Here is a 12,636-nt window from a genome sequence, read left to right as displayed (position 1 = left end):
TCTCTCTCTCTCTCTCTCTCTCTCTCTCTCTCTCTCAAAATCTCTCTCTCTCTCAAACTGACGTGATCTTCTGCTTCACCTAGGCCGTCAGCTGATGCAAAGCGGCCAAGCAAACCTCTTCTCGCCCGGACTGCGCCGCTACGAGCTGTCGCCCAACGTCCGCGAGCTCTCGGTGCGCGAGAAGATCTGGGAGCGCCTCAGTGCAGCGCTGCGCTGAGGTGCAAGGACGAGGCGAGGCGAGCTTGGGGCCAGAGTCGACGAGGCGCCGTGGGAGGCACGGGGGGAAAGAACGAAGTTAGTCACTCGTCATTGCGCTCTCCTGCCTTTGCTGGTAGACTTGCAGAAGTGGACAGCTTGGCGCTGAGACGAAGGCATCAAGCATGAAAGGTTGCGAGAGCGGGGCTGACTCTCTCGGGCCTCTCGCAGCATAGAGCAGGACCAGCATGGGATGAGCAGGGGTATGCGATTGAGCAAGCACAGCAGGCGAGTTCGAGCAGTCCAGAAGAACAGATGCGGAGCGGTGAGGTAGAAGCGTCAGACGAGCCGCTCGCCGCGCGGCGCCGCCGCTGGCGCTGTCTGTCGCGCAGGCACAATCGCCCGGCAAGCGCCCTTCTGGCTTGCGACCTGGCTGAGACCAAGCTGGGCGCGCACCTCTTGGACCTGGGCGCGCGTCGCCTCCCACAGCGCCAGGCCGTAGTAGTAGTAGGCGTAGCCGAGCGCGGCGCCGGTGAGGTGCACCCAGTGGGCGAAGATCTGGACGCGGAAGAGGATGCAGAGCGCGTCGACCATGCAGAGACCTAGCATGCCCTCCGTGCCCGACACTTGAAAGTGCGGCAGGAAGAGGATGCTGCGCGAGCGCGTCAGTGGAAGAATCGCGAGCGGAAAGGCATGCAAGACGTACTTGAGACGCATTTCGGGCGTCGACATGACGGTTAGCACCATTGCGCCGTAGATCCAGCCGCTGGCGCCGAGGCCGCTCTGTGTGCCGATCTTGGCCTTGGCGAACACGTAGCCAGCGCGGCGCGCCAGCATGCGGAAGTTGACGGCGCCCTGGATGTGGAAGGCCAGCGCTGCAAGGCTTCCAACGGCGCCGGCGAAGGCGAACAGGTGCGGCACGGCGGATGCCTCGGTGCGCCGGAAGCCGCTCGAGGCGTACCAGTTGGCCGAGGCAAAGCCGACGGAGCCGAGACTGAGCAGCGCAAAGTTGTTCATGGCAAAATGAATGACTGAGCGTGCCTCGTGTCAGCGCGACTGGCGTCAGAAGGGGAAGCAGGCCACACGCGCACATCCCGAATGCGAGAAGCTGCTCGTCAGCATCGTCCAGCGTCTGCCCGAGCTCGGCACGTCAAGGAACGTGCGGTTCATGAGGCGGCGCAGACCGCCTGCAGCCGGGATGCGCGACAGTGTCCATAGAAAGAGGACGCCGGCGTTGAGCGCGATGATAGGCACTGCATCTTGCGAGTACGGCGGGAGATCGCGATATCTGGGCGCATGTGAGCCGGGACGGACAGGAAGCGTCCACTGTGACTGACCGCAAGAAGCAGGAGACATAGCCGTCGGAGAGCGCCTCTCTCACCGCTTGTGGAAGGTGGAGGAAGTCACAAGCTTGCTGCAGCCTCGCAGCGCCGGCGCTAAAGCCACGACACGATGTCAGCGGAAGACTCAGACTCCATGCAGCGCAGCACTCACGTCCAGCGAGGACAGTCGGCCGGACCGCTTTTCAGCAGCCTGCTCCATCCCTGCTGCTTGCGCTGCGCCTCCGCCTCCTCCTCTTGCGCGACGGACCACCATGCGCCTGCGACGTAGCAGCTGCCCGCAAGGCCGAGCGCGACCAGCAGCGCCTTGGAGGCGCTGGGTGCCTCGGCATTGACAAAGCGAGCGTAAAGCTCTGGATCACCGCGCAGCTGGTCCATGACGCCAGCAGGTATGGCCTGCCCGCTGCCCTCGGGCCGAGGAGCGCTGATGCGCCCGTCGGGCGAGACGAGGGCATCTGCGGCGGGCACCGAGACGGGCGTGGCAGGCTTGGCAGCGGGCCGCCAGACTGCCCGCAGGAAGAGCGGCGAGGTCGGCGCTGGTCGTCTCAGCGGAGCATTGCCGTGCAGCGCGCGACGGAGCTCAGACCGTGGCCATTGCCGAGCGAAGGCGGTGCTGGGCGGCCCGTGCGAGGTGCGCAGAGCGGAGCGCAGCAGGAGGGGCGAGCGCAGCATGGTGGAGGTGGTGGAGCGGGAGGAGCCGACAGGCGGCGCTGAGCGCCTTTTGAAGTGCAGACGCGGCAGGCCGTGGCGCTGTGGACAAAGGAGGAGCGGCGCGGTGGTCGCGGGAGGAGCAGACAAGGAAACTCTGACTGCGCACGGCTCCGAGTCTATTGCGCTCCGACGCGGCCGCGCCAGAGGCCGTACCTTGCTCGCCCTTATCGTAAGCCGCGCCATATCTGGACTGCGGCCTTTACCATTTGACAGAGTGGAGCGACGATGCTCAGGCTAGGCTGGGCTCTCACCACCACCTCAGCACATCCTCGCACGTCCAGCAGCCACAGCATCTGCTCGCTTTCATCCAGCCGCGTCATCCTCCTCGTAGTCTCGCGTGCCAGACATCCATCCGCAGCTGCGCTACCAGCATGAGCCGTCCCCGCCGCTCCACCCTCGCACCCTCGCTGCGCATCGGCCTGTACGCGCTCGACGGCGCACAGCGTCTTGTGCTCAACACACTCGGCATCCTGAGCGTGCTCATCGTCGCGGGGCCGCTGTGTGCTCTGCACTTCGCGCCGCAGTCGCGCGTGATGGACTGGGTGACGATCCACTTTACGCAACGTGAGTCGCTCTGCCTCGTCGCACGAGGTGCCATAGCTGAGGCATCCGCACCTCGCAGTGAGCTGGGACTCGATGGACCAGCTCGAGATCGCAGAGGAGAACATGCTCAGCGACCTGATGCTGCGCAGGCTCTGTCCGCAGCCGCCGCGCCACAAGCCGCGCCCGCAGCTGCTTTCGCGCGACGACTCGGGCATCTACCTTCCCGACGAGGTCCTGGCGACCTGAGCGTGCTGCGCTGCTCCCATCTTCGCATCTTCGCCCGCTCCACTGCGAGCCGTACATGCGACACACTCGCGCATCCCTCCTCCGCGCAGATGCTCCCATCGTTGGCCCTGCTTCCGCCATGCTGCGTCACCCGCCGCGCATGTTCCACACTCGCGCATGGCTCCGTCCACCTAGAGTGACCCCGCTACATACCTACGCCACGCTCATGGCCCCACGCATTCCCGCACCCGCTGTCGCTCATAGACGTCGCGTCCATCCCTCTCATAGATGCCGCAGCCCTCATGCCCTGACAATGCATATCACGCCAGCGCCTTGTGATTGGTGACATTGCCTCCTCACCGTTGCTTGCGCTGCAGCATCTCCCGTGTGGCCTCGACGATGATCTCATGCTCCACCTGGTGGATGCGCGTCTCCAGCTCCTCCAGGCTCTCTCCCTCCCTGCACGGCACCTCGCGCACCACAATGGGCGCGCCGCGGTCCACCTCCTCGATGACCTCGTGCACCATGACGCCCGTCTTGCCGTCCTTGAGCGTGCCGTCCTGGAACGCACGCCAGGCGCGCCCAATCGCGTCGACGCCGTCGAACTGCGTCGGCAGCGCCGGGTGCAGGTTGATGACGGGCACGCCGGCGCGCCGCAGCGGCGCCAGGAAGGCCGACGAGACGATGTGCATGAAGCCGGCGAGCACGACAAGGTCGGGCAGCGCAGTTGCAGGTGCGCTTGACGAGGAAGCAGCGCCCTCGCGTGCGGCTGCGAGCACCTCTTCTGACTTGCCCTCGCCGCCGGCCAGCACGGCCTGGGCGAGCAGGCCGTCGTAGTCGTCGCGCGACGAGCCGGGGTGCGCCTTGAGCCATGGGCTCAAAGACAGCGTGGCGCTCGGCACGCCAGCATTCTTAGCGCGCTCAAGGCCGTACGCGGCCTTGCGGTTCGACAGCACCTGCGTGACGCGTGCGCCGGGCAGCGAAGAGGAGCCGGCGGCGTCCAGCAGCGCCTGCAGGTTTGAGCCTGTGGCAGTGTGAGCGCAAGAGCGTACCCGCTTGACGACGCTACGCACCGGAGCCCGAGATGAGCACGACGATGCGCCGGTCGGCTGGCGATGTCATGGCGAGAGGAGTGCGAGTGAGCGGAGCGGAAGGAAGAAGAGGCGCGAGCGAGAAGCGCGAATTCAGCACAGCTTCGCGGCGGCGCTCCTCGTGCGTTGTGTTGCTCTCGCCGCATCGCCTCCTCTCGCCACCAGCTCCCTCTGCGCCCGCCATGCGCCCTTCGCCGAGCGCGCACGGCATCAAGGGCATCTTCGCCCTCATCCGCGCACATGCGCCCGACGCCGTCACCGACCTCTCGGCGCCCAGCAGCAGCGGCTGGCACGCGCTGGCGGGCAGGCGCGTCGCCGTGTGAGTGCTACGCCGTGCCGCCTGCGCCGCGGCGGACATGCTCATGCTGATGCTCTGCAACACTCAGCGACGGCACATTGCTCCTTACGCGCCTACACTTCTCCTCGTCTGCCTCGCCGCATCGCCATCTGCTTGGCCTCTCCGCCTTTCTCGCCACGCTGCGCACACACCGCATCCGCCCGCTGCTCGTCTTCGACAATCCCCTGCCGACGGCGCGCCTGCCGCAAAAGGCACGCGAGCATGCGCGCCGCCGCGCCGCACGTGCTCGCATCCTCCAGCGAGCAGAGGCAGAGCGAAGACGACAGGCCCGCCTGACGCAGCTGCAGCTTGCGCTTGACAGGCTTGCGGCTATGGAGGCCGACGAGCGCGCCGAGTGCGCACGCTGGCTGAGGCGCTGGGACGTGCCGCTGGAGCAGGCGAGCGCGTCCGATCCGCCATCGTTGAGTCTGCTCGACGAGCTCCTTGCCCCAGAGCCGCGGTCGGGCTTGCCGCGCCTGCCCGAGGAGGAAGACGTGACGCTCTCTCCGGCATTACTAGACGAGCTGCGTTCTTCGCTGCCTTTGGGCCGGCACATCGACGACGTGCTCGACGCCGAGCGGCAGTCAAGTGGCGCACGCGCATCTCTGCTCTCGCCAGTGCCAATACGAACGACGTCTGCGCCGTCTGCGGAGAGCGGCGCCGCATGGGACGAGATCCTCGAGGCGCAAACATCGCCCGCCTTGGCGCTGGCAGCGCAAATAGCGCATCTGCGCGCCTCGTACTCTGCACACTCTGGCGAGAGCGATGCTGCTGCAGCGGCGGGCGCAGCCGGAACCGAGCGAGATGCAGAGACGCCACGGCAGGCTCTGCTGTCGCAGCAGGAGGCGCAGGTGTACGCCGCGCTGCTGGCAGGGCAAGAAGCAAGGGCGCTTGTCAAGATTGTCGAGGAGACGCAGACGGAGACGGCGCGCGAGAGCGAGGAGGTCGAAGTTGCGAAGACGCAAGCTGCGGAGGCGCAACGCATCGCAGACGCCGAGGAGGAGCCTAAATGCGCAGCAAGCGTAGCTACTGGCGATGCAGCCGCGCCACTCGAAGCTCTCGCCGAGGCCGCTGCGCCCGCTGAGCTGCTCAGCTCCCTCTCCGTCTCGCAAGCGCAGCTGCGCGCCTCGTACGAGCGATCCAGCGCCAAGCTCCCGCCATCAGTGGTGCCTTTCGCAGCCGAGCTGTGTGCGCTGCATCACATCCCGGTGCTCTACACCGGCTCGGGCGCCCGAAATGCTTTGCGCGCACACGAGGCCGAGGCGCTCTGTGCGCGCGTTGTGCGCGACGGATACGCAGATGCGGTGGTGTCGGAGGACAGTGATACGTTGCTCTTCGACGTGCCACTCATTCGAGGCGCGCTGGGCGGCAAGCTGCAGGTCGTCGATGGCCGCAAGGTCAGGCACGCCTTCTTCCCGCCGGAGAGCATGCCGCTGCCTGTTGCTGGTGAGTGCTCGCGTCTTGTCGCGATTTACCGAGCGGTCAGTGATGGCGTCGTCGGCCTGTGCCGCAAGGCCAAGCCGCCGATCATATAGGAAAAGGGCTGAGGAAGCGTCACGGCGGCGCATGCACGCGTGGCGACATGCTGCCTTGCACTCGTCGCTTTGATGGTGCATCTAATGCTGCCAGTATGAGACTTTGCTGAGATCGACTCGGGACCTGCCACGCTTTCTCGATGCAATGTTGACATGCCGTGTCTTCTCGCAGCAGCAGCAGCTTCTACTAGCTCAACTGCCGTAAAGCAGACTGGCGCAAGTGTTCCGGAACTTGCGCTCGACGCCGCAGCAGCAGAGAGCGAGGACATCCTCGACGATGAAGCTACGCCCAGCTCTGCCGACGAAAACGCAGGCGACGTGTCGGCGAGCCTCGACGCGAGCAGCACTGCGGCCGCACAGGCCGACGCCGAGAGTTGGGAGCGCATGCTCGAGCTCGCGCTTCTCTGCGGCACCGACTTCAACCGCACCGTGCCCGGCATCGCCGGACGCACCGCGCTCAAGCTCATCCGCGAGCACGGCCGCATCTCGGCAGTGCTCCGAGCCTCTTCCGCTGCCGCCGCTTCTGCCTCTGCCAGTGCTCGCCGCTCTGCCGCTGCCTCTGCTGCAACGCCCGCCATGCGCAAGTACGCCCCGCCGGCCAGCTTGACCTGGCGTGCCTACAGCAAGGAGCTCAACGCAGCGCGCGGCGTCTTTCGTCGCATGCCGTCGCTGCAGTACGTGGCGCATCGTCTACGCGCATGGGCCGCTTCGGACGGCGCAGACGACTCGCGCGTCAGCGCCGAGGCGCTCAACGTCTTCTGGCGCAACCTGCTCGGCCCGCGAGCCGAGGAGCCAGAGCAGCTGCGCCTCGACGACAGCGAAGAGTTGGCGCTTGAGGACACGCCGGCTCGCAAGGAGCGCAAGTCTAAGGCTACGCCTGGCTTCGGCAGCGCTCTCTTCGAGGATGCCCCGACGCACGCTGCCGGCGTGGCCAGCTGGGACCCAAGCGCCCTCAACGACCGCCAATCTGATCGTCACGCAGACGGCACCTCGGCCTGAACACCCTTCTGACTCTCCTGTCACCTCACACTGTATTCTAGTCCACCTCTCAACGCATGTCTATAGATATCGCACATGCTCCGTTTTGGTCTGTGCAGGCACTCCACACGATAGCGCTCGGTCAGGGCAATGCCCTCGAGCAAGAGCCCTTCCAGGTTGGCAATTTGCTGTCCCGCCCGCGCGCAGCACACCCCTCTCTCGACGCCCGGCCAGCCGCACCCACACTCTCGCATTTCGTTGCGCCTCCTTATGCTGCCGCAGCCGGCAGCGGCTGCACGGCAGCGTCCATCGCCGCGCGCCAGCGCCGCTGCGTCGCGATGGCGTCGAGGAAGATCTGAGGCTGGGGTCAGCGGCGCCCTGCCGAAGGAAAGCATGCTACGCACGGCGTACTTGGCGTCCAGCAAGCGCGTCAGCGCGGCGTCGCCGGACGGGAACACAAACGTGCCCGGCTTGCTCATGTCGACCTGTGTGCCGCGTCAGCAGGGAGGGCGCGCCAGGGGTGGCGGCGAGCACGCACCATAGTGTGCCACAGCCGGTCGGCGTGCTTGTGCGCGTGCGCCTCGGCGGCCGCCTGCGACTCGAGCGCGGCGCCGTCGCTCGTCTCGTGCGCAAAGCGGCCCAGCATGGCGGCGCCGAGCACGACGCTCGTGCTGCTGCTCGCCGGCAGCTGCACGGGAATGGCGCACACGTCGGCGAGCAGCTGCATAAAGACGAGGTTGCGCGTGTGGCCGCCGCTCATGTACAGCGCGTCGATGCGGTGCCCCTCCTGCCGCAGCGCCGTGATGATCTGCCGCGTCTGCAGCGCAATGGCCTCGAGCGTGGCAAAGTAGACGCGCGCCAGGTCGTGCACGCTGGCGTCGAGCGCCAGGCCGTCGAGCAGGCCGCGCATGCTGGGGTCCGCCAGCGGCGAGCGGTTGCCGTGCAGGTCGGGGTAGAGGTGCAGGTGCGTCGTGAGGTACGAGTCGTGCGCCACGCCCGCAGCCAGGCGCTGCGCGTCGAGCTGCGCGTGCAGCGCCTCGAACACGGACGTGCCCGTCGAGGCACACGCGGCCTTGAGCGCCGGCGAGGCGGGGTGCGAGTCAATCATAAAGTCGATGAGCTGCGCGAGAGTCAGCAGAGCGCAGGTCGGTGTCCACTGCGGCACTCACCTGGCCCGTCGAGCTCTGGCCGCCCTCGTTCATCCACATGCCCTGCGTCGCGAGATGAGCGCGAGACATCTACCGGCTTCAGGCGACTCACGGGAAAGACGGCATTCTTGTACGGACCCCACACGCCCTTGACCTTGATGCCCTGCGTGCTCTGCAGCACGTGGCACGTCGACGTGCCGGCAATGGCAGCGAGGCGGCCCTCGCTCGCCTCGAGGCCCGCAGCCACAGCCGCGGCCGCTGACGGGCCGTTGGTCGCAGGCGCCGCGACGGTGCCGACCCAGCCGGCGTAGGCGTCGATGAGCGCGCTGCCGACGGCCGTGCCGGGCAGCAGGCCGAGCTCGGCAGCCGCCCGTGCGCTGAGGCCCTGCGCGACGGGCTGGCCGGCCGTGAGAATGACGCCGTCGCCGTCGGGCGCGCCGCCGAGGCGCGCGTAGCCCTCGTCGACCAGCTGCCCGAGGCCGAGCTGACGCAGCAGGTCCTGCTGCCAGCCCGACGAGCCGCCGTCGGCGACGACGCCGGGCGGCACGTAGGCGCACTTGCACACGAGGCTGCAGTGCGAGCGGGCGCGCGAGCCCGTGGCGCGCCAGGTGAGAAAGTCGGGCAGGTCGTAGAAGTGGCACTGGGCGAAGAGCGCCGGCGGCATGCGCCGCGCGAGGTGCAGGATCTTGGGCAGCTCCATCTCGAGCTGGCGAGGCGTGAGCCGGGCGGCGCCGCCAGCAGGCCGCCCGCGCGCCACTCACCGACATGGTGCCGCCGACAAAGTCGAGCACGCGACTGCGCGACGCGTTGATCTCGTGCGCCTCCTGCTCGGCACGGTGGTCGGCCCAGAGGATGACGTTCTGCGTGCCGTGCGCCCAGCCCTGCGGCGTCGGCGACACGGCGACGGGCGAGCCGGCGCCGTCGACGACGGCCAGGCTGCACGTGGCGTCGAAGCCGACGCCCTTGACGCGCGCTGGCGCCGCGTGGGCGTCGCGCAGCACGGCGCGCGAGCACTCGGCGATGCAGGCCCAGATGTCGTCGGTGCTCTGCTCGAAGACGCGTGCGTCGGCGGGGCTGCGGAACGTCGTCGTGGCGCGCGCGTGGGCGCCGAGCAGCGCGCCGCTGGCCGAGAAGAGGGCCGCGCGTGCCGAGCCCGTGCCGCTGCGGCGTGTGAGCACGTGCGGCGGTGTGTGTGGGCGGCGCACTCACACGTCGATGCCGAGGTACAGCGGCTCGTCGTGTGATGCCGCTGCCATGATTGCGGGGTGTGAGGGTGCGGAGGAGAGGAGCGCCTGGCATCGCCGAGATCGCCGAGTGTTCGCAGAGCAAGACGCCGGGCCGTGCGCGCGGCGCGCGCGCGCGGCGCGCGCGCCGCGCAGCTCGAGTCGGCACTCGACCGTGGAGGTCCCGCCGCGCTCGTCGGCGTTCCGCTGGCCGCCGCATGCCATGAGGACCTGCTCGGCGCATGAGCTGGGTGTTCATGTTTGTCCTCATCAAGCTGACGTGAGAGGCGGTCGCGAATGCATCAATCCGTCAATCTGCGCGCTCTGAGTCTGCCTGTGTGCGTCGAGAAGCGTGTGCGCGGCGTGGTGCAGCGCTGCAGCGCATGCCTGGACTCGGTCGCTCGTGCATGCACGTGTCACTCTGCTGCCCAAAGCGCCCATTGCGGCACCACTGCTCTGTGGCACAAGTGAAAGGTGACGGTGTATTGATTTGGCTCTACCTTGCACGATGTCTATGGCGTCCTCTATGCGCATGCTCTACTTGGCCGCCTCCCCCTCCGTGTCCATAATCTTGGCGACAAGGCTCGTGTCGAGCAGCTTGGCAAACTTGGGCTCGACGAAGATGGCCTTTGCGTTGACGAGGACCTTGCCGTCGAGCGTCTCCATGGTGCCCTCGACGATGGCCTTGCGGCCCTTTGCCTCGATGCGGCGCGTGCGCACGACGACAAACTGGTCCGCCTTGACGGGCGCGCGGTAGTCGAGCTCAAGGCGCGCCGTCACGCCGACGCGCGAGGGCAGCGCGTAGAAGGCCGTGCGCGCCAGCGTCTCGTCCATGACGGTGCCGAGCAGGCCGCCGTGAATGAGGCCGTCGTGGCCGCACATGCTGCGGCCCAGGTGCAGGAAGGCCGCCGCGTCGCCCTCGCTGCCGCCCGTCGCCGCGGCGCCGTGCGGCGTGAGGGAGAGCACGAGCGGCGGCACGGCAAAGAGACCCGGCCCGCGCAGGGCGCCGGCGGTGAGCGAGTGCATGGCCTTCTGCGGCGGGAAGCGCGCGTAGGGCCGCGAGGCGAGGTAGTGCGACGTGCTCTGCGGGTTGGCCGACGTCGCTGGCGGCGTAGTGACGGCATTGGCGCCCGGCGCAATGGAAGCGACGGACTTGCCGCTGTGCGTAAGCGCCGAGGCGCCCGTGGCCGGCGACGCGAGGCTGCGCAGCTGGGCGACCTCGGGCAGTGCCAGCAGCTCCTTCTCGATGCGCTGCGTGTGCGCCTTGCCCTCGGGCGAGTCGGCGGCGAGGCGCGGCGGCGCCGGCTGCGGGTAGAGGAGCGAGACGAGCGAGGGCGGGTAGATGGAGCCGAGCGCGTAGGCCGAGGCGCCGAAGAGGCCGAGCGCCAGGGCACGCACGAGGCCGCCGCGCTGCTGCCGCGGCGGCGGCGACGCGGTGGGCGGCGGCACCGGGCTGCCGCTGCTGGCACAGCGCGCCGCAGCGACAGCTTGCCGCAGAGGTGCGGCGCGGCGCAGGCCTGCGCGTGCGAGCATGGCGGGAGCGGGCGGGTGAGGTGGTGGTGTTGGAGGAAGCCGGGTTGCGCGGTGCTTCTTGGCAGCCCGGCTGTGCCGGCCGCCGCTTCCGTCGCCGGCCCGACACAGCCGGATCGCCCGAGAATGTTCGGCTGCATCTGAAGTGCGGGGCTGACCTGACGCTAGAAGCCTCCACTCGACCTCCTCTCCGCACCTCATCCTCCGCCTCCCACCTCACACGCCATGCCCTCGCGCAAGCCGCTCCCGCCGCCGCCCTCCTCGGGCCCACTTGTGCTGCCCACCGACACGTTGGCCACCTTCCACACGCGCTTCTGGCAGGCGCAGATGCGCAGCGTCGAGGAGGACGCCGAGCGCGCCTCTTCTTCCGCTGGACCGTCGATCGCGCCTGCTGCTGCGCAGGAGGAGGAGGAGGGCAAGAAGGGCAAGGGAAAGGGCAAGGGCAAGAGGAAGGAGGCGGCGCCAGTAGCGCCAGCCTCGGCGCCCGGAGAGAAGTTCAAGCCGGGCCCGGGACAACTGCCGCTGGCGCGCATCAAGGTGAGTCTTCGTGCACTCCGTCGTGCTCTGGGACAGCTGCAGAACGACAGAGCCTGGAAAGCCGTCAGCTGCGAGCACGCGTGAGCAGCTTGGCTGAGCGTGCGAAAGTGAGGTCCTGGCGGAGAGAAGAGGGACGATGGCTGAGCAGTAATCACTGCCTTGGCTCGTTGGCGCTGGGCAGCGCACGTTTCTGCTTGGAGGGGGCAGCGCCAGCAAAGAGACAGCTCCTCGACGGAAGCGACGACTGACTCTTCTCTCATATGCGCCTCTACAGAAAGTGATGAAGGAGGACGACGAGATCAAGGTGAGTCTTGCTCAACCGGCCCACTCTTCCTGCTGTGCTGCCAGCTCAGAAGCGAGACCGACTGCGAGGGCGAGCGCTGACGCTGTGCTCGACTAAAAGATGATCTCTGCCGAGGCGCCCATCATCTTTGCGCGTGCTTGCGAGGGTGAGATGGCCTGCACTCAAATGGCACTGCCGACGCTCGCTGACCTGGCTTCACCTTCTTCCTCTTCAATAGTCTTCATAGCCGACCTCACCTGCCGCGCCTACCTTCACGCCACCGCAGCCCGGCGGCGCACCCTGCTGCGTTCCGACGTCGAAGGCGCGCTGTCCAAGAGCGATCTATTCGACTTCCTCATCGACGTCGTCGCGGAGAATGCACGCGCGAGCAGGGGCAAGGGCGCCGCGGACGCGGACGCGGAGGAGGGAGAGGAGGAAGCAGGCGAGGTGGGCGAGACGGCAGATGCAGAAGAAGAGGGAGTGGAGGGGAGAGAGGCGAGAGAGGAGGAACTGGCTAAGTGGCTCAGAGTGGGCGTCGAGGAGTGAAGGACAGGCACGCTGCCGCCTGAGAGGGGCGTTCAAACGCGCGCGGAGTTCTCCGCCGGGAGCCCCTCAAGCTCCAAAATCCCGAGCCGGAACGGCGCGGGGCTGTTGCAGCTCTGGACACAGCCAAAAGAGCTCGGACACAGCCAAAAGAGCTCTTGGGCAGCCCCGGACAGACAAGTGTCCGCACTGGCCCGTTCGGAATCCTAGAGTGCTCTAGCTCCGCCGTCTGTCCTGTCCGTCCTGTACGTCTCCGCTGTCCGCACACCCATCGTGCATAAGCATGCCTCCTCATACACGCGCCTGGCGCTCGCACTTGATCTGGTCATCATTATGGTGTGCCTGCGTCGCCGGTGACTGAGATGTTGCGGTAGAACTGCGAGAGTGGTCAACGCGCGCAAGGGCCACACGGTGCGG

At 67.6% G+C, this 12,636-nt stretch overlaps 8 protein-coding genes across 8 annotated transcripts in view; 4 read left to right on the top strand and 4 right to left on the bottom strand.

The window, feature by feature from the left end:
- FA09DRAFT_296554 (NAD(P)-binding protein) overlaps positions 1-217 on the top strand; it is a gene marked incomplete at both ends in the record, with an annotated part of 1,330 nt that extends 1,113 nt beyond the window's left edge. Inside the window, one exon of the mRNA XM_025740171.1 lies at positions 84-217. Coding sequence (XP_025598966.1) covers positions 84-217 — 134 coding nt within the window. The remainder of the gene's footprint in view (positions 1-83) is intronic.
- Positions 218-442: 225 nt separating this feature from the next.
- Positions 443-2,321, bottom strand: FA09DRAFT_359869 (hypothetical protein). The gene is made up of 5 exons (XM_025745172.1): positions 1,690-2,321; positions 1,533-1,631; positions 1,287-1,483; positions 902-1,226; positions 443-847 (listed from the first exon to the last, which is right to left on the bottom strand). Exons 1-5 carry the CDS (start codon positions 2,205-2,207, stop codon positions 535-537), a joined length of 1,452 nt encoding a protein of 483 aa, XP_025598965.1. The 5' UTR covers positions 2,208-2,321; the 3' UTR covers positions 443-534.
- Positions 2,322-2,421: 100 nt separating this feature from the next.
- On the top strand, positions 2,422-3,339 carry FA09DRAFT_329195 (hypothetical protein). The gene is made up of 2 exons (XM_025742072.1): positions 2,422-2,810; positions 2,869-3,339. Exons 1-2 carry the CDS (start codon positions 2,618-2,620, stop codon positions 3,033-3,035), a joined length of 360 nt encoding a protein of 119 aa, XP_025598964.1. The 5' UTR covers positions 2,422-2,617; the 3' UTR covers positions 3,036-3,339.
- On the bottom strand, positions 3,280-4,149 carry FA09DRAFT_359867 (phosphoribosylglycinamide formyltransferase). Its single transcript, XM_025745171.1, has 2 exons — positions 4,088-4,149; positions 3,280-4,038 (listed from the first exon to the last, which is right to left on the bottom strand). The coding sequence occupies exons 1-2, from the start codon at positions 4,134-4,136 to the stop codon at positions 3,371-3,373; spliced, it is 717 nt and encodes a 238-aa protein (XP_025598963.1). The 5' UTR covers positions 4,137-4,149; the 3' UTR covers positions 3,280-3,370.
- A 120-nt stretch (positions 4,150-4,269) lies between these two features.
- FA09DRAFT_329193 (PIN domain-like protein) lies at positions 4,270-7,051 on the top strand. The gene is made up of 3 exons (XM_025742071.1): positions 4,270-4,424; positions 4,492-5,888; positions 6,150-7,051. Exons 1-3 carry the CDS (start codon positions 4,288-4,290, stop codon positions 6,974-6,976), a joined length of 2,361 nt encoding a protein of 786 aa, XP_025598962.1. The 5' UTR covers positions 4,270-4,287; the 3' UTR covers positions 6,977-7,051.
- FA09DRAFT_345693 (Pentulose kinase) lies at positions 6,993-9,376 on the bottom strand. The gene is made up of 7 exons (XM_025744708.1): positions 9,313-9,376; positions 8,865-9,264; positions 8,216-8,809; positions 8,125-8,166; positions 7,494-8,075; positions 7,360-7,440; positions 6,993-7,310 (listed from the first exon to the last, which is right to left on the bottom strand). The coding sequence occupies exons 1-7, from the start codon at positions 9,357-9,359 to the stop codon at positions 7,224-7,226; spliced, it is 1,833 nt and encodes a 610-aa protein (XP_025598961.1). The 5' UTR covers positions 9,360-9,376; the 3' UTR covers positions 6,993-7,223.
- A 514-nt stretch (positions 9,377-9,890) lies between these two features.
- On the bottom strand, positions 9,891-10,763 carry FA09DRAFT_291199 (Thioesterase/thiol ester dehydrase-isomerase; the record flags this gene model as incomplete). Its single annotated transcript, XM_025739971.1, has 2 exons — positions 9,891-10,407; positions 10,522-10,763. Coding segments are annotated over 2 exons (759 nt in total), but the record flags the coding sequence as incomplete, so codon positions are not given.
- Positions 10,764-11,050: 287 nt separating this feature from the next.
- On the top strand, positions 11,051-12,554 carry FA09DRAFT_329190 (histone-fold-containing protein). The gene is made up of 4 exons (XM_025742070.1): positions 11,051-11,393; positions 11,668-11,697; positions 11,797-11,842; positions 11,915-12,554. The coding sequence occupies exons 1-4, from the start codon at positions 11,082-11,084 to the stop codon at positions 12,220-12,222; spliced, it is 696 nt and encodes a 231-aa protein (XP_025598959.1). The 5' UTR covers positions 11,051-11,081; the 3' UTR covers positions 12,223-12,554.
- Positions 12,555-12,636: the final 82 nt, after the last annotated feature.

Source organism: Tilletiopsis washingtonensis (assembly GCF_003144115.1).
Source record: "Tilletiopsis washingtonensis strain MCA 4186 unplaced genomic scaffold FA09scaffold_8, whole genome shotgun sequence".
Lineage (NCBI taxonomy): Eukaryota > Fungi > Basidiomycota > Exobasidiomycetes > Entylomatales > Tilletiopsis > Tilletiopsis washingtonensis.
The sequence above is the reverse complement of the archived record's forward strand: the minus strand, read 5'-3'. Positions and strand labels throughout refer to the sequence as shown.